Source organism: Cricetulus griseus, unplaced genomic scaffold, assembly GCF_003668045.3.
Source record: "Cricetulus griseus strain 17A/GY unplaced genomic scaffold, alternate assembly CriGri-PICRH-1.0 unplaced_scaffold_1, whole genome shotgun sequence".
In the NCBI taxonomy this organism is placed as follows: Eukaryota; Metazoa; Chordata; class Mammalia; order Rodentia; family Cricetidae; genus Cricetulus; species Cricetulus griseus.
This window is the reverse complement of record NW_023276808.1, coordinates 1,773,780-1,797,035: the sequence shown is the minus strand read 5'-3', so window position 1 is coordinate 1,797,035 and position 23,256 is coordinate 1,773,780. Positions and strand designations below refer to the sequence as shown.

Sequence of the window (23,256 nt, the reverse complement as noted above, 5' to 3'; positions counted from 1 at the left end):
ATAGTCTCAGAACCACAGTAACTGGCTCTTCTTGCTTCCGTGCAGGTTCCAGCATCGAAGGCAACAGAACAGGGCATTCCCGGAACAATCTGGGTTACAAAGTGGCCTTATTCGCAGGAATCACATCAGGATGCATCATCTTCATTGTCATCATCATCACCTTGGTGGTACTGCTGGTCAAGTACCGCAAGAGGCACCGCAAACCCTCTCCAGAGCACAGGACCACACCCAAGCAAGGTGGCAGCAACTATGGCTGGGAACCCAGTGATGTTCTCATACTGCTCAAGATTGCAGACAGTGTCTCCCGACCACACTATGAGAAGGTCAGCGGAGACTATGGGCACCCAGTGTACATCGTGCAGGAGATGCCCCCACAGTCCTGCTAACATTAACTACAAGGTCTGAGGCCTGGGACCTTCACCTCCCAAGGGAACTCTCACCTTGTTGTGGGCGCAGGGACTGAGCCTGGCTCTGGGAGCAGAATGTCTCCTGGAAGATCCTGGAGCTGGACAGTTTTGTAGGCTGTATCTTTTCAGCCTTGGGGAACCACAGGCCTTCCCCGAAACCTGGAAGACTACTAAGAGATCCCCACTTGGACTGCTGTGTCCCTGTGTGGACCTCTATGCTATGCACCCAGCCAAGCACTCAGGACTCTGCAGATCCCGGGGAGGACATGGTGGGCTATGGGTGATGCAGCAGTATCCTAGGAGAAAGTTGCACCTCTACCTCTGTGTTTCCTGCCATGCACACTGGTCTTGTCACTCGGACCTCGGGTAACCTCAGTAAGGTTTTCAAAGATCCCTAGCATTTAGTCCTCTCTCCTTCTGTTTCCAGGGCTCTGCACACCTCCCCAAACCCCTCACTCCACATCCCGTATCATTAAGGGACACTCACCACGGAACCCTGGCCCCAACCTTTACACCAAGATGAGAATAAATGGGAATTAGGTACATAATTCTGTTTTAATGGAGGCTTGGCTGGGTTTGCAGGGAAAAGCATGGGAGGTGTGGCCCAGTGAGGAAGGTGCTGGCTGCCACTGCAGGTGGAGCCTAGTGGGGAAAGCAAGAAGGAAACAATAGGTAGTGCTTTGGTTTTGCTGAGAGGAACCAGGAAGGTGGGAGACTACAGACTTTGTTGAGTGGTGGTGAGCTCACTATCACAGCTGTGCAACTAGGAATCAAAGCCCCTTTCCTGAAGTGGAACAAAGGGGCCGTTGTTATGAAAGGACTGGCCAGAGTTCAGGGGGAGAGGACACACCTCTGGGGCAGGACTGTTGAGGTACTGGCAATAAAAAAGCACAGCCCAGGAGCTGCGGGAGAGTCACTCTGCTTTGTGAGATGGTTTAAGCAGACTCAGCTGCTATATTACCACATTTTAATCACCACAGGGAAAATCATGTAGGAGAACAGCAGAGAGCCAAATCTGACCTAGAAGTTGAAAAGCCAAAGGTCAAAATGGCTGTAAGTCCATCACCACTGAGGACACTGGGAAATTTTCATTAGGAAAGGTTGGTCAGATTCACCCAGTCCCCATGAGAGCCCCTCCCACTCTCCGATTGAGCCTTACACTTTGGTTTTTGGTTGATGGCTGTGCTGTCTGGGCTCTGAGGCTCTACCCGGGCTCCATGTCAAAGCAAAGCACATATGGCCCACCCCTAAGAGTCCTTAAGATGCAGGTAAAGTTATGATGTCAAGGGGAAAGAGGGAGATAGGACATAGTTATAATAGGTGTATAGAACACAAGGGATATAAAATGAAAGATTTTTAGTAATATATATATATATTTTAACATAAACACAATACACTCCACAAGACTTGGAATTCATTGGTCGTGGCAATTAAAGCAGTCCCAGCCCTAAGCCCTTTACAAAGTAAAAGTTCAGATACAGCTACTTCTAAGAGAAGTGGCATCACCACAAAAGTTATCAATTTTCCCGACCCAAAGGACGTCAACTTGGGGCAAGAGAGTCAAGGATAGGGAATAGGAACAAGAGACGCAGAAAGAACGACCTCAAGACAGGATTCTGATCAAGTAGCAAACTTTATTTTTCTCAGGCTGGCTTGTATAAACAGTAAGGCAGGATATGGGGAGGGGTAGAATGGGTTGTTTGTGCACAAGGTGTGTCTTTAGGAAGGATATTTGGAAGCCACAAAGAGGATGTTTGGCAGGGTAAAGAGTTCATGAGTAAGAGGTCCAGGAAGGGTTTCCTAGGTGACTGAGCCTGTGGTTGGAGGACTGGGTCATGTTATTTCTTTTCTTGAGGTGTGGTTCCAAGGAGCTGCTATGTAAAGGTTAATATAAACCTATGTCACTGGCCAAGCATGTCCTAGGATCTCATGCCAAGCCTTGAGATCTTTGGCTCCCAACATATCTCCCCTTCCTTGTGTAAAAAGTAATGGCCAAATTATTCAGCAGAGGGGGATAGAGGCCTGGAGAATCTGTGTGGATTTTATAAAGGACAATTTTCTCTAACCTCAGGGATGGCTTCTTGGAGACATCTGAAAGGCAGGACCGTCTGGATGCCTTTTGTGGGGGTGGGGAAGCTTTAGGACATCGTCCACATTGTGCACAGGAATATTCCTCACAAGACGAGGTCTCCTGGCAGTACCATCCAGGTCTGAGCCTCTGATGCTGGCTGTGAGGAAGTGGATTAGTTCCTCTTTAGAGGGAACAGCCTGAGATGGTTTGTATTAGAGGGCCCAAAGTCATCCTCCGAGGAGGAGGCCTTAAGTGATGGGCCAGGACAGGCTTAGTGGCAGAGTCCACTTGTTGCTTGACAAAGGCTACAAGTTGATTAAAGGCCCGAGGGTCAAAGGAGATTAGCAAGAGGATCCCTATCAAAGGACCGAGTAGGCAAAGGAGGAGGGTGGTTAACCATGGCGAAGAAGTAGGAATGTGTAGAAGGAAGCAATAAGGAGTAACAGGAGTTGATTTTCCCATACGAGCAAAGCCAGCCAAGCTGATGGTTGAGTCGGTGTCATCAGGGTCATTTTCAGGAGACATGTGGTTGGTCAGGACCTGGAAGGAAAGGAGAGGCTTCTTCTCCCGAGGGGGCAGGAGTGCCAGGGTTTTCATCTCTTGAGTCTTCCTCCCTGGAGGAGGCTTCAGCTGAAGGACAAGGGATTTGATTACTGCTACAGAGTGATAACAGAAACTACAAGAGTGGCGATTTGGACAGGGATGTTTTTCAGACCCAAAAGTCTCATGATAGGAGTCCCTCCTGACATCCACATTTCCTTACCCTCCTGCACAGCAGAGCCAGGTTAGTATCACTGTCAACCTTAACCTCTCTAAATCCATGACCAAACTTGCAACTTCCCAGCATTCTCCAGGAATCCACAGGGAGAACTTTGAATTCTCTCCCAACATTGGCCATTGTAACAGTGGACCAACTCGCCATGGATCCACAAGCCAGGGCAGAAACAAAGAAGCATTGACATCTTCAAATGTAATCGCATTAAGAAGATCATGTGAAAATGTCTTTCTTTTACTTTTAAAAAAAAACCTAACATGGGCTTCTCACTAGTGACCCTTCCCTAACCTGGCCTCATCACACACCGCACTGTGGCACTTTTGTGTCTTATGAACCCATCTCGTCTGCCATGTTGTCAGACGATCAACTCTTGGAGGCAGTTGCCAACTATAACCCATTTCTTTTCATTAGTGGTTCCTTCTTGAGGGAACTAAGGACAAAGATCCCCGATAAAGAGGAAGAACTTCTTTTTTGTTTTGTTTCTTTTTAACCCAAGTTCCTCCAGGCTTTAGAGATTCTTTGATATCAGAAACAGATAAATCCTCCTTGCTAATTTTATCAATCGTACTTTTCTTTTTTTTTGCAACACAACAAATTGCTTTTATTTCAGTATGCATCCACAATTCAACAATTAGTGATCCTTAACAGAGTGGGGAAGGTGACAACAAGCCAGAAGGTCAGGCCCACCCATCTGAAAACTCGACAGAGCTCCTCCCATTCATGCCAAGGGTCTAAGGAGCAGCAACACTGAAACCTGAGTCTTCAGGGTTAGAGCCTCTGTTCCTTCTGTCAGGTTCCTAATGACTGGACAGGGAGTCCTGTCCAAACCACTTCAGTGTGTAAAAGCAAAGTGATTATGAGAAAAGTAACCGACTCAGTACCCTGTGTGCTGAGGACTCTCCTCATGGCCTTTCTCTAGGCGCAGCCACCGAGGACCCTGAGTGCTGGCAGGTTTGTTGCCCCGTGACTGACTGCTCCGTTCACCTTGAGACCTGAGCTCAAAGTGCATCAGTTGATGGTAGCAACAGGGCCGAAGCCCCAGAACCCCATTCCCAGGCTGGTGGCAAGTGAGCATGTGCCCAAAACCTAAGTGAGAAGACCAGCCTCTTCTGACCTTATCTCACAGTTTCGTCCACAGCAAGTGTAGGGTGGTGTGGGCAACGAGGGAGTTGAGAAGGAGGGGTAGAGCAGCACCACTTGATAAAGGTGGGGAGACTGGAAGCCCTGAATTCCTCACCCAAGGCCAATTTCAGGGGGAGAGGAGGGTTACAATCTAAGTTTTGGTCAAGGGCAGGAGTAAGGTAGGGGGGCAATGGCTTGGAAGGGGCATGACTTAAGAAAGCAGGGGTGAGGCCAAAGTACCCCCAAGCCCAGCAGTATTCCCACGGCTGCTACCTGAAGCCTTCCCTTGTATTCTAAGGGCCACCATACAGCTGTGGCAGGAGGGCGAGGCAGGCAAATGCAGACCCAGGCCGTGTGTCAGCAGCAGGTGATTGTGTGACATGTCTGTTCACAGTTGCATTAGCTGTGCCCACCACTCCCAAAGGAAACTGATTTCAACACACCTTCCTGATCCCAGAAGTTCAATTAGGCACCCAGCAGTTACAATCGACAGATGTTACACAGCACAACTTAGGAATTTTAAATGGACAAGAAATTAGTATCAGAAAAGTATCTCAGGATGAAGTCCGAGACGTCATAATGCTGGTTTTGCTGACTTTTTGTTTTTTTTATGCATTTATAAAAATAAAAGAAAAAGTTGGTAATTGCATTGCAAAATATCCAGGGTTTTGCTGGACTGTCTGGTGTTGATACAGCCGTGTCCTTGTGATACTGTGGCTCTTGGTGTTCCTGGTAACAGGTAAGGATAACAGTTGGTGACCTGCTACAGAAGTACCCACAGTGTAGTATGGTCTCTGTTAGACTTTTCTTTCTTCCATTGACAAAATCAAACAAGCATTCCCTACTGTAAATAAATGATTTTGCTCAATAAAGTCTTAAATTCATATGTTTAAGCAATTTTTTGGAGTTCTGGTAAGACTAAAGCGTGATTTACTTTAGAAGCCTTGGAACTGTGTTAGATTTCCTCTGATTTATAGTTTTCACAGGATTTGTATGTACATTAAACATACTTGTAAATTAGTACTACTGGATATTTTTGCAGACACTAGTTTATGCTGATCAGAGTTAAAACATCAAGTATTATCTTTGAAAAATCCTAAACTTGTTCCTCTATTACAGAAAATAAATATTGTTGCCACAAATTACACTTAATATACACTAGAAAATATATTTTTCAACTTTATGAACTATTAAGTCACTTTCAGAGAGGGTGGACCATCAGATAGAAATTGACTTTGTATGTTCAATAGGGCCAAAATAATCTTTATCCTTCCATGTTCATTTGTGGGATAAACACATTTAAAATGACTCAGTTTTTTGGTAAGAGATTTTTCTTCTCTCTTTATTAGCAATTCAGAGGTTCCCTTTAATTCCCAGTTTTGTTTTCTTCAGTTATTTTAAAATTTTGGTGAATTATAGAATGTTAATTGTTGATTGTTTATTTTTATTATAGTATTTAAAATTTGTAGTTATTGCCATTAATATTGTAAAGTTTGCAGAGTTCTCAACTATATAAACGAAACCTTTAAATTAGCTTGGTATGAGGAGTCTTCAATGCTTAAAATGAAGGTTCCTAGGCAAGGACTATAGTTTCACTTAGGTTGTTTCAAATGAACCTGTTGCTGTTCTGAATCATGAGTTGGTCGCTTAACTGTACTAGTGCACGCTGTGTGTATGAGTCTGTGTGCATGTACACACACATGTCCTGTCCTGCCTGTGTCTGCGTGCCCAACAATGAACATTTTCCATGCTGCTATTAGGTTGAGCTTTTGGGATTCAGTTGTCTCCAATTCTGTTGTTTTCTACCCAGAGCCATTTGTGCACTTGGCATAACTGGCCACGAGACTGCTGAAGATGGGAGTTACCAGGGCTCCAGGAATTCATGTGAATACTTGATACTAGGTTTACTACCTGGAAAGGACCTGAAAGAACTGCTGAAGGGCAAACACAGGGAGATGGATATAGGTGTTCCCTGGCAGTAGAAGGCTTATCTTTCCATTTGTTGGAATTCCATTTAACTGGTCTTGATTCTTTGCCATCTGTGATGTGTGTTGATGGTTTTAGAAGTGACTTGTCCTGGTGAAGGACACTGTCACCCTATTTTTGGTTGCATTGGCTAATGCACAGCACCATACTTTTTTTAGCTAGTTGCCATTTGCTTGGCATGATTGGGATGCTCTCCCTCTTGTGTGGTGTACAGTGAGATTGCAGTTACTAGAGTAAGTGATTTGTGAAACAGCAACAGATCTGGACAGAATCCTGTGTTCCATCCCCCCCAAATTCTTTCTAAATCAAACCCCAATGCCTTTCTATGTATTAGAGCGCTCTGCAAGTTAGCAAAGGAAAGTCCACCCAGCCATAGGCAGTGGAGCTTTGAAAGCTCTGTTCTTCGGGGGGGGGGCAGGAAGTGGAGAAGGGGAGCTGCAGGGAGAAAGGACAGGAAATGGGGAGCGGGGTCTGGATTGGCGCCAGGCAGGCAGCACTGCGGGTGGGCTGCGAAGATTGGCGCTGCCCTGTGAGTCCATCCTAACTTGGGTCCTGCCGGCCTGATCACTTGGTGCCAGAATCAGGCCAGGAGGCCCTCGATAAGAGACTGGAAGGCATCCCCCTCGGGCATAGACTCTGCACTCGTCACCAAGTTTGCAGAACTGGGAGCAGCTTGGCCAGGGCCATTGCCGGGTCCAGGAGGGACTCCACGTGGAAGTCCTGTTGGGGACTTTGGATGGTTTTCTCCAGAACTGCCATCTCCAGCCCAACAGTTTTAGAGCCTATCTATTGGAATTCCTCAATCTCCAGGTAAGTGGCGTCCACGATCCCTTTTGCTCACCCGCCCTGCACCTGTCCCAGGAGTCCGCCATGTGGTCCAGGCGGGAGGTTGCCTCAGAGCCTGTTTCTAGACCCTGAGGCGCCCGTCCGCCACCCCTACCCCGCCAGGTTTCTCTAGGTGGGGACAGGCTGGACTTGCGAGCCGGGGCTCCAAGTGGCTCTTCCTGGGGATGAAAACTCAAGTGCTCCAGGGTGCCAGACGCCCTGGCAACTCGGGTGGCACTTTGGGAAAGGTGTCTCATGGCTCTACCCGGCCCTCCCTTCTTTGTGGAGAATGGAGAAGGTTGCCACTAAAGGGGCTGCAGAGGCGCATCGACTGGTGGGCTCCGCAGCCGAGTAGAGATGCTACGCTCTCAGGGAGTGGATAAGGCACCGCCAGGTTCCCCGCGGGAAGGCAACAGACACTGGGGGTCTGGGGCAGTGGGATGTCCCTTTGGGGAGGGCACAGTGGGCCCGCAGTGTCCGGGAGCTGGAGTGAATCGGAGTCTGCTCCTCAGCCCGCACGTGCACCATGGAGCTCGCTGGGTGAGGGGAGAACTCGGGCTGCCCGCCCTCTGCATGCCAGCCTCTCCCTTCGGGTCAGAAACAGAGAGCCTCTGCGTTGTCCGAAGAGCGGGTTCAGTTTTAACAAGCCTTTTGGGCAAGCTGAGAGCCTTGCCCAGTCAATGCCGCTGCAAATAGTATTTGGGGAGTCGGTAGTCCCTAGATCAGACTTGCTTTTAGCAAAGCACAGGGAGGGGAGAAAGTCAGGCCTGAGACTAACTTTTAGGTCTGGGCTCCCAGGGTGCACTCTGGCTTAGAAAATGCCAGCCATCCTTTGGGATTTGCGGCCAGGGTCTCGGGAACCTCACGTGGGTGCTGCTATTTCCTCATCTTCCAACTATGGCCAGAAAGGGCTGTGGGGAATTCTGGTATCAGCCCTGGGAGAGTGTGGAGACGCTGGGTGGCTCCTCGATCTTAGTGCGGACTGAGTATAGTACTCAGGCCTGTACAGGCAGTCACTCTAGGCACTCAGCTAGCTCCTTTGCCACAAATACCGTATATTCCACATGACTTTACTCATTTACATGCTGGTTTCTATATAAACTGGGTCACATTTATACTTTACTCTTGTATCTGTCAGTTAATAGGTCAGTCTCCCACAAGATTTTAGGAAACAACAATCGTTGTTGTTTCATTTTTTTTTTTTTTGCAGTTTTCTGCTTGGTGTCCGTTGAACCTTGTCACTTGAAAATAGGCTTGTGGTGGTAATATGCAAATTGTCTGAGTGATAGCTGTGCCCCAAACACTGACATGACCTTTGTCCAGGGCATGGTGCCGCTCTGAGCAGTTTGTTCTCTTCCTCTTGTAAGACCGACAATCCTGTTGCCTTCAGGCCCCACATTTATAATCTGATTTAACCCTGGTGAGTTCCTTAGCCTCTCCAAGCCCAAGTACAGTGGGTTGCAATGGGCACTGGAGCTTTAATGTATGTTTTAGAAGAACACATTTCAGCTTCTGGCATCATAGAATACACATTCTCACAAGCTTAGCCTGGGGTTGCATCTCGCTAATAAAGTCACCCAAGTGTGAAGCTGAGCAGTGTTAGCCAGGGAACATCAAAGTGCTTAGTATCTGGCACTTATCAGTTAATCCTGGTGTGTCTAGAGGTGATTTTAAAGCCAGTTTCCTATCCTTTCTTTTGCAGGTGCTAACTTTGGGTCCCTTCTTGGAATAGGAGGAAGAGCCATTCTCTACTTTTCAGAAGTACGGAGAAACTAAAGAGAACCAATGTGAATAAGCTGAACTCTCTTCTGGCCTCTCCCCTTTCAAGACAGCACCACCTCACCCTGTAAGGAGCCTGAAGAATTAGACCAGTCACTATGAATGTGACCAGCTTGTTTTCCCTCACAAGTCCAGCTGTGAAGAGACTTCTAGGTTGGAAACAGGGTGACGAAGAAGAAAAATGGGCAGAGAAAGCTGTGGACGCTTTGGCGAAAAAATTGAAGAAAAAGAAAGGGACCATGGAAGAGTTGGAGAAGGTCCTGAGCTGCCCGGGGCAGCCAAGTAACTGTGTCACCATTCCTTGCTCCCTGGATGGCAGGCTGCAGGTGTCCCACCGGAAGGGATTGCCTCATGTCATTTATTGCCGAGTGTGGCGCTGGTCAGACCTCCAGAGCCACCATGAACTGAAGCCTCTGGATTGCTGTGAGTTTCCTTTCAGTTCCAAGCAGAAGGAGGTGTGCATCAACCCCTATCATTATAGGCGCGTGGAGAGCCCTGGTGAGTGGGGTGGACTGTGTGTGCACCGTGAAGCCTGTTGAGACCAGAGCAATAACACCTTTCTGTTGTGGGGTGTAATTCCAAAATATCTGGGGGAAGTTTTGTGTGTATTCATACATGCGTGTGCAAAAGAACACAGGAAGTCTATCTACTCGGCTTTCGCTCACTGTAACGAGTGTCTGTAACAATCACTTTATACAGGGGAAGGTTTACTTTACTTTGTGATTTTGAAAGTATCAGCCCTTCGTCCCATCGGCTCCAGGGCTCTCTGTCCTGTAGCACTATAGCATCCTGGGGTAGAATGGTGGCATTGCAAAGCTCATGTCACAAGAGGAAGGAACTGGAGCCCTACTGTTCCCTCTAGTGTCTAGGAGACTTCCCACTAGGCTGCGGGAACAAGCCTTCAGCAGCTGAACATTTGGGGATACATTCCAATCCAAATTTTAGCAGTCCTGGAGTATTTCATACATGTTAAAGGCCTCCTTCCTTCTAAGTGACTTTGTTTAGAATCAGGTTCTGAAAATTAAGGTTTGTGTCTGAATTTGCTTTATATGGTTCACATTGGTTCTGTGTGTCTTTCTAGCAATTTAGCTGTGCAGTACGTCAGCAGACAACAGAAGCACAGGGTCTTGTCGTGTGCACTAAAGGAAGGGCACTGTGGGGCAGCTGTGACCAGTTCTACTTCATGTTTCACGACAGCACTCTTTGTCATCTGTATTGAAGTGTGCTTGTGGTGTGTTGTGTTCCCTGTGGGCTATGTTCTGCTGTGTGAGGAACTGATGCTGTTACTTTAAGATATCTCAGTCTTTACATGTGTGGTTGGACTATGGTAAAAACTGGAGTCGGCCTCTTGCATCTGTGGATTCTGCAGATATACATAGAGGCATCTGCAGATGAAAATAGTTAGAAAAAGAACTCTGTCTCTACTGAGCATGCCGACTCTTCCTTTCTGATACTTTCTCTTTCAGTTTTGGTGGTTGAAAAAGTCAATGGACTTCATTCTTTTTGGGGCTCAGATCCAGGAACTCTTGGGGGGGAGGGCCTGCTTACTTTTCTTCACATCAAGCCTCTGACTAGGTACGATGGCCACCACATAGGGATCAGAGGTGTTTGTACCTGAAGCTGCCCAGGATCACCAGTGCTGGAGGTCCTCGTATAGGTTGGCTTGCATTGGCCTGACCCCAGCTTAATGACCACCACAGCTCTGCCCTTCCCATAGTCCCAGGGTTAATCCGCCCATTGTTCTGGAAGGAGTTCAGGGTCTTGAGAGGTGACTGGGCTAGGTGCTATGTTCCTGCTTGCTTACTCCTCTTTATCTGGCACCTGGAGCAGTGCAGCCTGCATGACTGACTCCTGTGGATGCCTAGACTCGGTGGCAGCAGCTATCGAAGGACAGAAGCCCTCTTATTCTCTAATCAGCTGAGTGACTGTCTCACAGTATTTATATCGTGTTAGGCATCGCAGGTGGTTCAGATCTGATTTAAAGTGTGGGTGACACAGACACATACAGGCCCACATAGATACTGTGCCGTGTTACACCAGGGACTGAGCGTCTGCAGATGAGGGCTTCCAAGGGAGCTCTGGTACCAGTCTCCCGTGGATATCAACCACTACATTCTGAATTTATATAGTTTGCCCTAGAGCTTGGTTCTACATCTGGACAGGCAGATCAGTTGACAAGTGGTTCTGTATTGAAGCATTGAGTTGCCACAGTGTCTGTCATTCAGGATGGTTTTGTTGATGGGTTGGTTCACTTAGCTGATTATTTCTAAGAGTCCCCAAATATGGATGGTGTCAGATTTGGGTGGCCTCCCTCCCTGTTCCTGTTCCCAGGATGGCCAGGTGACTTTTCTCTCACAGGAACTTCAGACCCCAGGGGTAGACTGCAAACTTCCAGCTCAACCATCCAATAATAGGTTGGTCTCCAAAGGCCTTTTGTATTTTTGTGGAATATATAATTCATGTAAAAGTAAAGACTAAGGAATAATTTGCAAAGGCTTTTGTGTCCACTGCCTGTTTTTAAGAAAGAGTGGATATAAACTAAACCTTTCTCATTTGTCTCTCTGTTTTCTTTCTGTCCCCAGTGCTTCCTCCCGTGCTGGTTCCCAGGTACAGTGAGTACAACCCTCAGCACAGCCTTCTGGCACAGTTCCGTAACTTGGGACAGAATGAGCCTCACATGCCACCGAACGCCACGTTTCCAGATTCCTTCAGGCAGCCCAGCACCCACCCGTTTCCCCACTCGTCCATCAGCAGCTACCCCAACTCCCCAGGCAGCAGCAGCAGCAGCAGCACCTACCCTCACTCCCGCACCAGCTCAGGCCCAGGCAGCCCTTTCCAGATGCCAGGTAGGAGGGGGCATTCGGAGATGCTGCCTGCCTTGGGGAGGTGGATAGGGGTGGCCTGCGGGGCGGGGGCGCAGTGGGTGGAACCCTGAGCACATCCTGGTGAACCAGTGCTTGAAGAATATCAATGTAGGGAGGGAGTTGTACATACAGCTGGAGAAGAGGATGGCTTGTTTGAGTCCTGTTAAGTTTTGAAGCAGCTGCATCCTTCTTTGAGTGGCACAATTATTCCAGTCTCTGCTCTCCATAAAAAGAAAGGGGAATATGTCATATTACATACACTGCTGTTCTGAGAAGCGGCTTTGGCGAGCTTTTCCAACATTGAAGAACCCTTGTTATCAATGCATCCGCAGAAGAGCTAATTACTGGGGTATCCGCCCGACCCATTTAATTAGATTCATTTTGCCAGTGATGTAATTCCAAAAAATATGTTAATATGCTTTTAACAGCAAGGAAATGCAACAGAAGTGATGGAGAACATCTGCTTGTTTAACTTAGCAAAGACAAAAACCTGTTACTTTCCTGCTTGTTTAACTTAGCAAAGACAAAAACCAGTTATTTTCCTGTTTTAGTCATAACGGATGGTGAAATAGTGACTAATTAGAGGATTGCACTTTTCAGATTACAGGTTAGTAAAAAAGCATCTCAAATATTAGTGCCAGAGCTCTTGCCAGTCGACATCAAGAGGGACACGATAAATAAAAGATCATCATGAAATGCATGGATATTTTTGTGAGGGAAAATGATGGGACAGGATGTTTATAGAGCCACTTAAGGTGCTTTACATTAAATTTTACTTCAGCATCCATGTTGTACCTTCAGAAATTAAAACGTGATCCATGCTTTATTGCTTCCTCCGTTCCCAACTATAAGGAAAAGTAAAATGTTTACCTAAAGCTATCCTCTGACCCCTGCATACATGTGCACACACATACATCTGTGTACACTTGAGGAGGCCTAATCATACGCAAAAGCTCTCAGTGCAGAGGAGAGTCTGTGCCTGAAGCATGTAATTTTTTTTCTTTCAAACTTTGTAGCTGATATACCAACAACTGCTTACCAGCCTCCTGAAGACGCCATGGCCCAGGATGGCTCTCAGCCAATGGACACGAATATGATGGCACCTGCACTGCCCTCCGAGATCAACAGAGGAGGTAAAATGAGTTGTCAGAGTTTTGTCTGTATGTCCTGTCCAAATGTTACTTTTACTCATTTAGACCTTAAAAAGGTAGCTGTTTGAGAAACATGGAAAAAACGTTTTGCTGTTGTTTTAAGCCTAATGCAAAGAATTCTCTAGAGCCCATCTTTTTACTTAAACTCTGTCACAGTCCAATATGAGATCTCAGAATAGAATATGGAGGTATCAGATTCCCACTGGTCTCTGAAACGGCCGTACACAGTGCTCTGCCATTTTGTGTTACGTAGTTAGGTGAAGTGAGTTTCCAGCACTGGTGGTTAGAAAACTGAACTGTCAGTCACCTCTAAAGACAATCTGAGATGCTGTATGTTGACCAGTGTTGAATAATCAGCCATGATTTATTAATTATGGAAAAATAAACAAGCATATCTGTGGCCTTAGCATACTAATTTGCTTTCACCTTCAATAAATGAGTAAGTGATATATATTATCATATATGCATTTATATACATATATGCACATATATCAAATAACTGTTTAAAATGCATCTGTCTATGATTTGTTACTAATAAATATGGGTTTGTATGGCTGTTTCACATACCTATATACACAGGAGGTTGTTAAAAATCTCTGTGCTTACTGAGATAGTCGGAGGAAATGACTGAGTCCTGTTTTACATAACAAATACATCTGTTGTTTATATGCTCATGTGTTTTCACGTCTTTAGAATAGCCCCTAGGACACTTTTGGAATTTTTGTTTGGGGAGCAAGATACCCTGTGTGGGGCCTGTAATGGTCATGATGAGATTATCTCTGTTACCCCCAAATAGAGACTTATTTTTAATTTTTTTCCTTTAAAATAGCTTAAAAAATGTTCCCAGTTGGAGCCATTTAAAAATCACGTAGTATTTTCAGAGGAAAAAACTTTGACTATTCTCCTGTTGTTACCTGTGGTGGATTCCCAGAACATGGGTCAGCAAGCTACAGCCTGCACACAGATCAGCCCACTTTCTGTTTTTGTAAATAAAGCTTTATTAGAACACACTACTGCCCATTTGTTACATTTTATCTATGGCTAGGTTTTTTTATCTGTTGTTGTGGTTACAAAGGCAGAGTGGAATAGTTGTGATAAAGACCATATGTCTCACAAGATCTTCCTGGCCTTTTATAGGAAAAATGTGTCCACATGTAAGCCAAATGAATAGCATTTTTAACAATGCTGAAAGCTGATAGAAGGCCTATGTGACAGATGACACAGCCTTCTCTGGGGTTTGGCACTTGTGAATTACTAAAGCTTTGCTCCTTGAAGAGCAGCAGACAGGGAAGCATTGCCTGGAAAGAAACAAGGGAAATAGTATATTTTCAGCTAAACTACTTATATAAAACAAATAACTGGCTGGTTATGTTAAGAACACGGCAGCACTCAGAAGCACAGGCAGGCTGAACGCTGTGAGTTAGAGGCCTGCCTGGTCTACAAAGCTACAAAGAAACTGTGTCTCAAAAAACCACAAGCAATCAAAAAAAAGGATGTGGAAGTCTTTCTCCTGCTCCTCCTCCTCCTTCTCCTCCTCCTCCTCCTCCTTCTCCTTCTCCATCTCCCAGTCCTGGTGGATTTTCTTTCCATTTCTTATGTTTGTACACTGAATCCCCATGAGACTCATTAGAGTAATGATCAAGTTGGCAATGGTGTGGTTTGTGTGCCTGGACTCTCAAAAGGCAAGCATAAGAGGTTTTGATGCAGAAAGGGCTCTTTTCCCAGCCTCTTGGCTGAAAGCATTTTCTGTTTTGAGATTCATCAGCCTTAAGAGATTGGGCCTAACAAGCTGCATCCTCTTGGTAAACCTGTGTAGTTTCTATTGTTGGCCCATTCTGGGAAGGGAGAGACAAACACACCCGCTTGGCATGACTTGAAGCATGGAGTCTGGAAGAGAGAGATATATTTTATTCGGGAGGAATGGCCAGCTGGCATGGTTTCTGCCTGAGCTATAGCAAAACTGGAGCTTCAGCCATCACTAGCTCTTGTGAAGCCAAGCAGATTCTTCATGATAGGAAGAAGTTCGTTTTCAGGGCTTCGAGAAAGCAGAGGTCTGCCATGGCTTTGCCAAAAGCAGTTCCTTTCTCACAAGCCCCATTGGCATATCTCCAGGCCCCTCCTGTTGCTGTGCCACTTGCTTTCTCATTGGTCACTGTGTTTCTTGTAGGTAGTGTGCCAGCAGGAGTGATTTCAATTATTTCTGTATGTTAATGAGCAAGTTATAAGTCATTTGTATTCAGCAAGTGCTGTTTCCCTGCTTGCTGAGCTTGTATATTGGATCTCTGCCAGTTCCCCAATGAAAGGAGAATGCCGCCCTTAGTAAGAAGTACATTGGATCTCACAGAAATGACCCATGTGATCCTCGTAGTTGCCCCTCCCTGTCTTAGTTCCACCGTGCTCAGCCAGTTTTACAATGTGGTTTCTGGTTGGGGTGCTCCAGGAGTAACTGTGAGCAAATTTCTTTCCTTCTTACAGATGTTCAAGCTGTTGTTTATGAGGAACCAATGCACTGGTGCTCTATTGTGTACTACGAGCTCAACAACCGTGTGGGTGATACATTCCAGGCCTCCTCCACAAGCGTGTTGGTGGATGGTTACACTGATCCTTCCAACAACAAGAACCGTTTCTGCCTTGGGCTGCTCTCCAACATTAACCGGAACTCCACAATAGAAAACACCAGGCGACATATTGGAAAAGGTGCGTGTCCCTTTACCCCTCCTGCAAACGTTCATCTTTTCTTCCTCTAGAAGTGACCCCATCGTTCTTGTGGCTAATGCCAAATGTTCAGATGCTGCTGTTTGAAGTATCTTTCTAATTCATATTATCTAGAAATTGCTCCAATCATTGATCTTAGTGGTTTTCCAACTCCTATGATATTGATAGGTGCCAGCTGACATTGCCGTGTTATTGTGGTGCACTACGCTGTCCTATATTTTGTTATAAGTGAAATATCTTTTAAAACAATTCTTACATTTATTTATTCCATGTTTGTGTGTGCATGCCTGTATGTGTGTGTAAGTACCTTGGTCAGAGGACAGCTTGTAGAAGTCAGATCTCTCCTTCTGCCATGTGGATACTAGGAATCAAACTCAAGTCATCAGTCTTGGTGGCAAGCACCTCTACCCACTGAACCATCTCAACATCCCAAATATCTTTCTTAGGGGACTAAACTACTAGTGGTAGATTAAAATATTTCTATAACATTTATATGTATTTATTATGTGATTAAGTCAATGACCAGATGTGTGGGTAGTGCTCAGAGCTTAGCTTTCCCTGTGGAGTAAGGAACAGGCAATCAAGAAGGGGTGTGGCATTCCTTGGAAGTGTCAGTGTAAAATCATAATTTAATGACATGACGTTTTATGCTCTTGTGCTCTTGTGTCTGTATGGGAGCCTATCTATATACCCTCTGAATATGAATGTAGTTTCTACCTTGTCTGCTGAGAAGGCAAAGATACAAAGGAGCAATAGGCACATCTAGTGTCCAGATCATTGCTGCAGATATCTATCCCCACTGAGGCAAACTGGCTGCCTCCAAATCTGTGATGAGCTGCGCCTGGTGCATCTCACATGACACAAAGTGAAGAAAAGTTTCTGAAAATGTTGCTGCCTCTCAGGATACAGCTGTCCATGGCGGGTTTGTTCTGGGGTCCTAAGGACTAAAATCCAAGGATGCTCAGTTCCCTTATATAAAACAATGTAGTGTATCATGCATGCAACATGCATGCTAAGCTCCCTTATATAACAACAGTTTGGTTTCTCATGTAACTTAAGACACCTACTGCAGAGTCTACATCATGTCAATAGTTGTACTGTTGAGTGACTCTGGAAAAGGCAAAGCCTCTGCATGGTAATGTTGGTGCTATTAAAAAATCACTTTTGATATGTGCATAATTGAGACTGGATTCCAGATCCAGACATAATGAAAAGCTACTGTGATTAACTGCATTAGTGGATCTTAGGAGACTGCTGGGTGTAGTGGTGCACATAACTCCTGGAACAGAAAATCAAGAATCCAAAGCCAGGTTGCACTACATACACAGTGAGATCCTGTCCAATAAGTAAACCTAATTGATACTGCCATACTAATAGAGAAGTGAATTAATTGGCAAGTTTGGAAGCTAAATTGACACTGAGTACTAGAATGCATACATCACCACTTTGTAATTAGTGTTGTAAGAATAGGACTTGTAAGATGGCTCAGTGGGGAAAGGGGCTTGTGCCAAGCCTAACAAACTTATTTCTATACCCAGGACCACATGGTAGGAAAAAGCCAATCTGACCTCCACACATGTGATAGCACATGCCTCACGCACACATAACGCACACATAGAACAATTAAATGTATTAAGAATAAAATATGAAGATAAATTTTATGAGAATCAAGGTGTTTGCATGTTTTAAAGTGTTTCTCCCCAAACTATTTTTATTGAATATAAAAATCAACTGCAGAATAAAATTAACTATACAGTGTATAAATCTGCATGATCAGTAAATTGGTTGGTCCTCCATCTTTAAGTCATCAGTGAGTGGCATATATTGGGAAGGCAGAGGCAGGAAGATCTCTTGAGTTTCAGGAAAGCCAGAACTACAATGTGAGACCATGTCTCTAAGTAAATAAATGAAGTAAAAAGAGAATCAGCATCTACAGCAATGAGTCAGGTAAAACAGTGATTTTTCATAGGTGCTTGAGAAAACATTTGAGAAGATTTTTAACATTTATTCTTAGATTCAAAGAGGAAACCTAACAAGGGTGGAGCTCGATTTGCAACACAGGCTTTAATGATTGCCAAAACTGACACAGTACTGCAGACTTCCTCTGTCACTGAAAGAATGTCAATATTTTCCACATCTTTATATTTCAAACATTGTCTTAATTTTCTAAAATGAAAAGTCATCATTTTTGGTATCAGGGAAAAGGTTTTTTTTTCTTCCTAAAATGTTTTCTCTAAGCAGAATTGTGGCTATTAGGCTTCAATATGGGTCTCTTAACAATGGGGAAATGATTGGTTTAAGGATATAAAACTGCATTTAGACAAGAGGCATGGACTCTGTGATGTCTTGAGGTCTACTGAGAGCATGATAAATATGGTTGATAACAATATGCTATACTTTAAATGTTGTGAGATAGTATACTTTAAGTGTTCTCAAAACAAAAATGATGAATATGTGTGATATAACATGTTAATTGGTTTAATTTAGCCATGCTATTGTGAACATACTGCATTACATATCATAATTGTGCATGACTTTATTTCGAGCTAAATAAATGAATGGAAAAAAGTTTTCTCTATATTTTTCTCCTAAATGTATCTCCTTATATCACTAAACTAAATGGATTTCTACCACAGTGGATAGAGCTGATACTGGAGTCTTAGCCTTTTGTGTCTGTAGAAATGCCAAATGGTGTGTACTCAGACAGTCACACTAGCGTTTTCTACTAAGCCTTTCCAGGGTCACCTTCACGGCTCAAAGCCACACTAGCTGCCTGCTTGCTAGCCTCTTCTTACTCTCTCATGAGGCTTAGCCAGAGGGTCCATCTTCCTTTTTGAAGATTTGATTTGTTTATTTTGTGTTGATAGTGGGGCAATAGCAGTCAGAGGACAAATTTGCAGAATTGGTTCTCTCCTTTTCCAGCTTTAATAGTTGGGGATCCAGGTCTCTGCCTCCTTCTCTCTGAGAAGGTGGGTTATTGCCTGGTCTCCCAGCATTCTAAGTTGTAAGAAGTTTTCAATTATTGTTTTTAATACTTATTTCAGTGAGTTCCTTTCTCACACAGTACTTTTTTACTATTTAAAAGGTGTCTGTTTTTAACTAGACCTCATGTCTTACAGCCTCCAGCAGCAATTCTTCAACCTGAGTTTCATTCCTCCGTGTTTATTGATCCTTCCCTCTCTCTCTCTGAAGTTTTCTGAACAATTTAGCCTTGGCATAAATGCAGAAGACTTTAAGCACACAGGATACCCCAGGAAACTGCAGGTTTTATTGTGCTCTATTTTTAGAGTGTACGTATACCTTCAACTCTGGTTAAGCAGGACATTAAATACCAAAATGAAAATGTCAACCATTATTATTTTTGAGAGACTTGTTTGTTCCTGAACACACTGGTTATCACAAGCATAACATAGTTAGCTAGATGTCTGTCAGAACGGCTATGTGAGTGGCCAAATTTGACTCTGCCTGGGTGCCTTTCAGCCTATGAATGATATGGTCTGTCCTGTCACAGGTGTCCACCTGTACTATGTTGGAGGAGAAGTGTGTGTCGAATGCCTGAGTGACAGCAGCATCTTTGTGCAGAGTCGGAACTGCAACTACCATCATGGGTTTCATCCCACCACTGTCTGCAAGATCCCCAGTGGGTGTAGCGTGAAAATTTTCAACAACCAAAAGTTTGCTCAGATACTGGCACAGTCTGTGAACCATGGTTTTGAGACCGTGTATGAACTCACCAAAATGTGCACTATTCGAATGAGTTTCGTGAAGGTGAGCCGTGCCCGCCCATCTCATTCAGGCCTGACCCCTGCTATTTACAATATGTATACCTGTGCTTTCCTGGTATTTATTTCTATCAGCACCCAGTGTCCAAGAGGTTGTCATGGGAACAAAGAATATAGTCCTCTCCTCCCACCATGTAGGTCCCAGAGATGGAACTCAGGACTCCAGGCTTGATGGCAGGCACCTTTATCTCCCACTGCCCTCAAGCCATCTTGCTGTTTGTTCCGGGTCAAGTTGGGGTTTAATATCATCCAGGAAGGCCTCTATCTGGCTGAGGATGAGGTTCAAATCCTGATCCATCAGCTCTACATCTAGGATGCTTGTCCTGTGTGCTTCTACAACCCCATTGTTGGGGCTCTGGTATGCCTGGCAAGTGTTCCACCCACTCGGATTTCCTCAGCCCCATAGCTACTATAATATCATAGAAAATGGTATGTATTTAACATGAAGCTTAAATGCATGACCGTTCTATGAGATCAGCTGAATAAATGTGTCTTTGTTCTTCTCACTCCACTTTTAGTATGGTCAGGATGCCAGCGCTTATTGGTTATACATAGTATGATCTTGCATGGTCTGTGGGGTGGCTCAGGGAGAAAAGGTACCTATGGCACTTTGATTCTGGGGACCCATGTGACATAAAGACCGAACCAAGTCCTAATTTTTCTCTAGCTTCCACCTGTGTATATACCCACTCACACACAGGTCAGAAGGGAAATAAATGTAACAAAATAAGTAAGTGGAAAGTTAACCACACAGGAAAATATATTAAGTTGGTCATATTTTTTAAGTATTTCTAGTAAATCTTGTGCCTTGTGTATACCTCAGAGGTTAGCAGGGCTCTTGCCATTCACGTTGAGTGTTCTGTAGTATCACAGAAAGGAGAGAATCCAAGGCATTGCTTAGCTCTGTCCTATTCTATGTCTAAGACTTGGAAGATTTTTAAGAAGCCATTGAAGACTAACTTTTTAAGTGTGTCTGATGACAGCATAGTCTAGTAACTGCCTGGTTTCTGAGGTCTCCAAGATAAGTCTTTATCCCAATTTACCTTGAGGAAGGGCTCTAAATACACATCTGGGTGAGACAGTCATCTTTCATGTGCTGTCCTCAAAAGCTCTCTGACTTCTTGTTGGGCCTGTTTAGTGATGTGTTCATCACTTGGGTTGAGTCCAGAGCCATGCTTTGTTCATCACCATCCAGATCAAAGGAGTTTTCCAACTTCTGGCCAAATGTGGTGCCTCTTTAACCCTAAAGGAGGCCTTTCTTTACCCCTTAAAGAAGTTATCCTGTGTGTTGTGTACAAATGTGACCACAGAGTCTCTCCTTGTTCATTATTCACAAGCGCCATTTATTTTTTGACTTTGCATTTTAACTCAGACGATTTTCAAAATGAGGCCAGCAACTTGCCAATGTGCTTATTGTTGGGAAGGAAGAACAACTCCTTAGTGGTTGTGTTAAATGGTTGAGGTACAGGAACTTTCGCAGACCTTCTACTCTTGACCTGTAAAATGGGGCTGGGTGGCATTAGGACCTTGGTAAGTATTCTCAATGTCCCTTGATGGCACTATAACTATTGAATTTTTAAGAAGCTTTGGTTCCTCTGCTCCAATAAGCTTTCTCCTTATTCAGTTCCTATTGACTACACAACTAGCAGTTAATTGTTACTTTTGTATAGCTACAAACATGTAAAAAAGGTATTTAAAGATTTATTCCTTTACACTTATCAGTGTGTGTGTGTGTGTGTGTGTGTGTGTGTGTGTGTGTGTGAATGCGTGAGTGAGTGTGTGTGTGTGTGTGTGTGTGTGTGTGTGTGTGTGTGTGTGTGTGTGCCCATGGAGGTCAGAAGTGGGAGTCAGATCTCTTGTACCAGGAGTTAGAAGCTGTGGGTTTCTGGACCCAAGCTCAGGTCCTCTGGAACACCAGCAATACCCTAAGCTGATAAGCTATCTCTTTAGCCCAAAACTACATTCAGAATTTCTTATTGTCATTCTTCCAGCAAATACTTTACCACTATTCCAAAAGGACAATACAAAGAGAAAAAATGCTTCTAAAACCTTTACCTTCAAGATGCATATGACTCCCATTGGGTTTAATAATGATACTACAGCATAAAATTTTTTAACATGCATTAGCATGGAAGGCTGTGCAAGGCTTGATAGATATGGCTTGGGGTTTAAGATAGACAAACCCTACTAAAGAATGAGGTGGTTGGCTGGAGAGATGGCTCAGCAGTTCAGAGCATTTGCTTCTCTTCCAGAGGACCAGAGTCCTGTTTCAAGCACCATGCCAGGCAGTTCATCATTGCCTGTAATTCCATCTCCAAAAACTGGACACCCTATTTTGTCCTCCATGGGTAACTGCATACACATGCCCTAGATGCTTACACATTAAACATACTAAATAATAAATCTTCTTTAAAGCGCAGTGACCATAACATAACCATCATGACACAAGGCATTATATGTTGGCCTCAAAAGCTTTGCACACTTTCTGTAGCTCTGCAGAGAGGGAGCCTCAATTCACTGCTCCTCCCAGTGTCTTGGAGAAATGATACAGGGTGTCTTTCTACCATTAATAAGCAGTCTCATGTTATTTTAGATGATTTTTGGTATTACATAAAATCATACTTTAATGAACATTAAAAACTAAATCCTTCCAATCTGAAAAATCCAAAAGTATAAGTAATTAAGTAAGTAAGTAAAGTAACATAACAATAATGTAGTGGGAAATAAATACTTAATACATTTTTTGGTTTATTTTCCGAGACAGGGTTTCTCTGTGGCTTTGGAGGCTGTCCTGGAACTAGCTCTTGTAGACCATGCTGGCCTCCGACTCACAGAGATGCCCCTGCCTCTGCTTCCCAAAAGCTGGGATCAAAGTCGAGCACCACCACCCGTCTAAAATATCTTTATTCAAACAACTTCTGAAAGTATTTTAATTTTTAATTACCCAAGACTAGTAATTTTTATTTATTTATTTATTTGAAACAAGGTATCATTCTGTACCCCTGACTGGCCTGGAACTCCCAGAGATCTGCCTGCTCCTGCTTCCTGAATGCTGGGATTAAAGGCGTGTGCCACTACACCAGACTAAATAAGTGATCTCGGGGGTCCTTGGATAGTCTTTTGGTGGCCAATGTCCATCCCCAAATATTACCCATGCTTTTGTGGTATGTTTGTTTTCTTGTGGGACATAGCCATGAGTCCAAACATAATTATGTGAACTGGTCATATGATCTTTTTACTTTGTAGAGTGACTCAATGTGATAGAGAGTTAAATGACACCAGTGTGCTTTCTTTTTCCTAGGGTTGGGGAGCCAAGTACCACAGGCAGGATGTTACTGGCACCCCCTGCTGGAATGAAATACATCTGCATGGCCCTCTCCAGTGGCTGGATAAAGTTCTTACCCAGATGGGTTCGCCCCACAATCCTATTTCCTCAGTGTCTTAAAGGGCCTCTGGCTTCTGTCTCTTGCAAACTGTTGAAGCTTGCATGTACTTGAAGGATGGATACGTCAGACAGGTGAAAACCTGACAAGGGAGCCTTGATAATACTTGACCTCTGTGACCAACTGTTGGACTGAGAAATTAACAATCATTGGTAACATTCTGTTGATATCAAGAATCTGTTTAGTTAACATTGTGACATTCTGTTTTATGATCAATTAAAATGTTGACTTTTAGCAGGACTTTTGTGTATAGTTTTAAAGGAGATGGCCAGGCCAGGGACAAATTATCTATTAGAAGAAGAACAATGCTGAGCAGTCCTTTTGTTGGGAGTGTTT

At 44.3% G+C, this 23,256-nt stretch overlaps 1 protein-coding gene across 3 annotated transcripts; it reads left to right on the top strand.

Moving 5' to 3' along the window:
• Positions 1 to 9,060: 9,060 nt before the first annotated feature.
• Positions 9,061 to 22,922, top strand: LOC113838725 (mothers against decapentaplegic homolog 1-like). 3 transcript variants are annotated; one of them, XM_027434274.2, is made up of 6 exons: positions 9,061 to 9,463; positions 11,548 to 11,811; positions 12,846 to 12,962; positions 15,456 to 15,677; positions 19,207 to 19,463; positions 22,779 to 22,922. In XM_027434274.2, the coding sequence occupies exons 1-6, from the start codon at positions 9,064 to 9,066 to the stop codon at positions 22,920 to 22,922; spliced, it is 1,404 nt and encodes a 467-aa protein (XP_027290075.2). In that variant the 5' UTR covers positions 9,061 to 9,063. The 3 variants fall into 3 exon arrangements, with proteins under 3 accessions (XP_027290075.2, XP_035309489.1, XP_035309488.1); XM_035453598.1 differs by lacking the exon at positions 12,846 to 12,962 and having other exon boundaries at positions 9,064 to 9,463; positions 11,548 to 11,772; XM_035453597.1 differs by lacking the exon at positions 12,846 to 12,962 and having other exon boundaries at positions 9,064 to 9,463.
• The last annotated feature ends 334 nt before the right edge of the window (positions 22,923 to 23,256 follow it).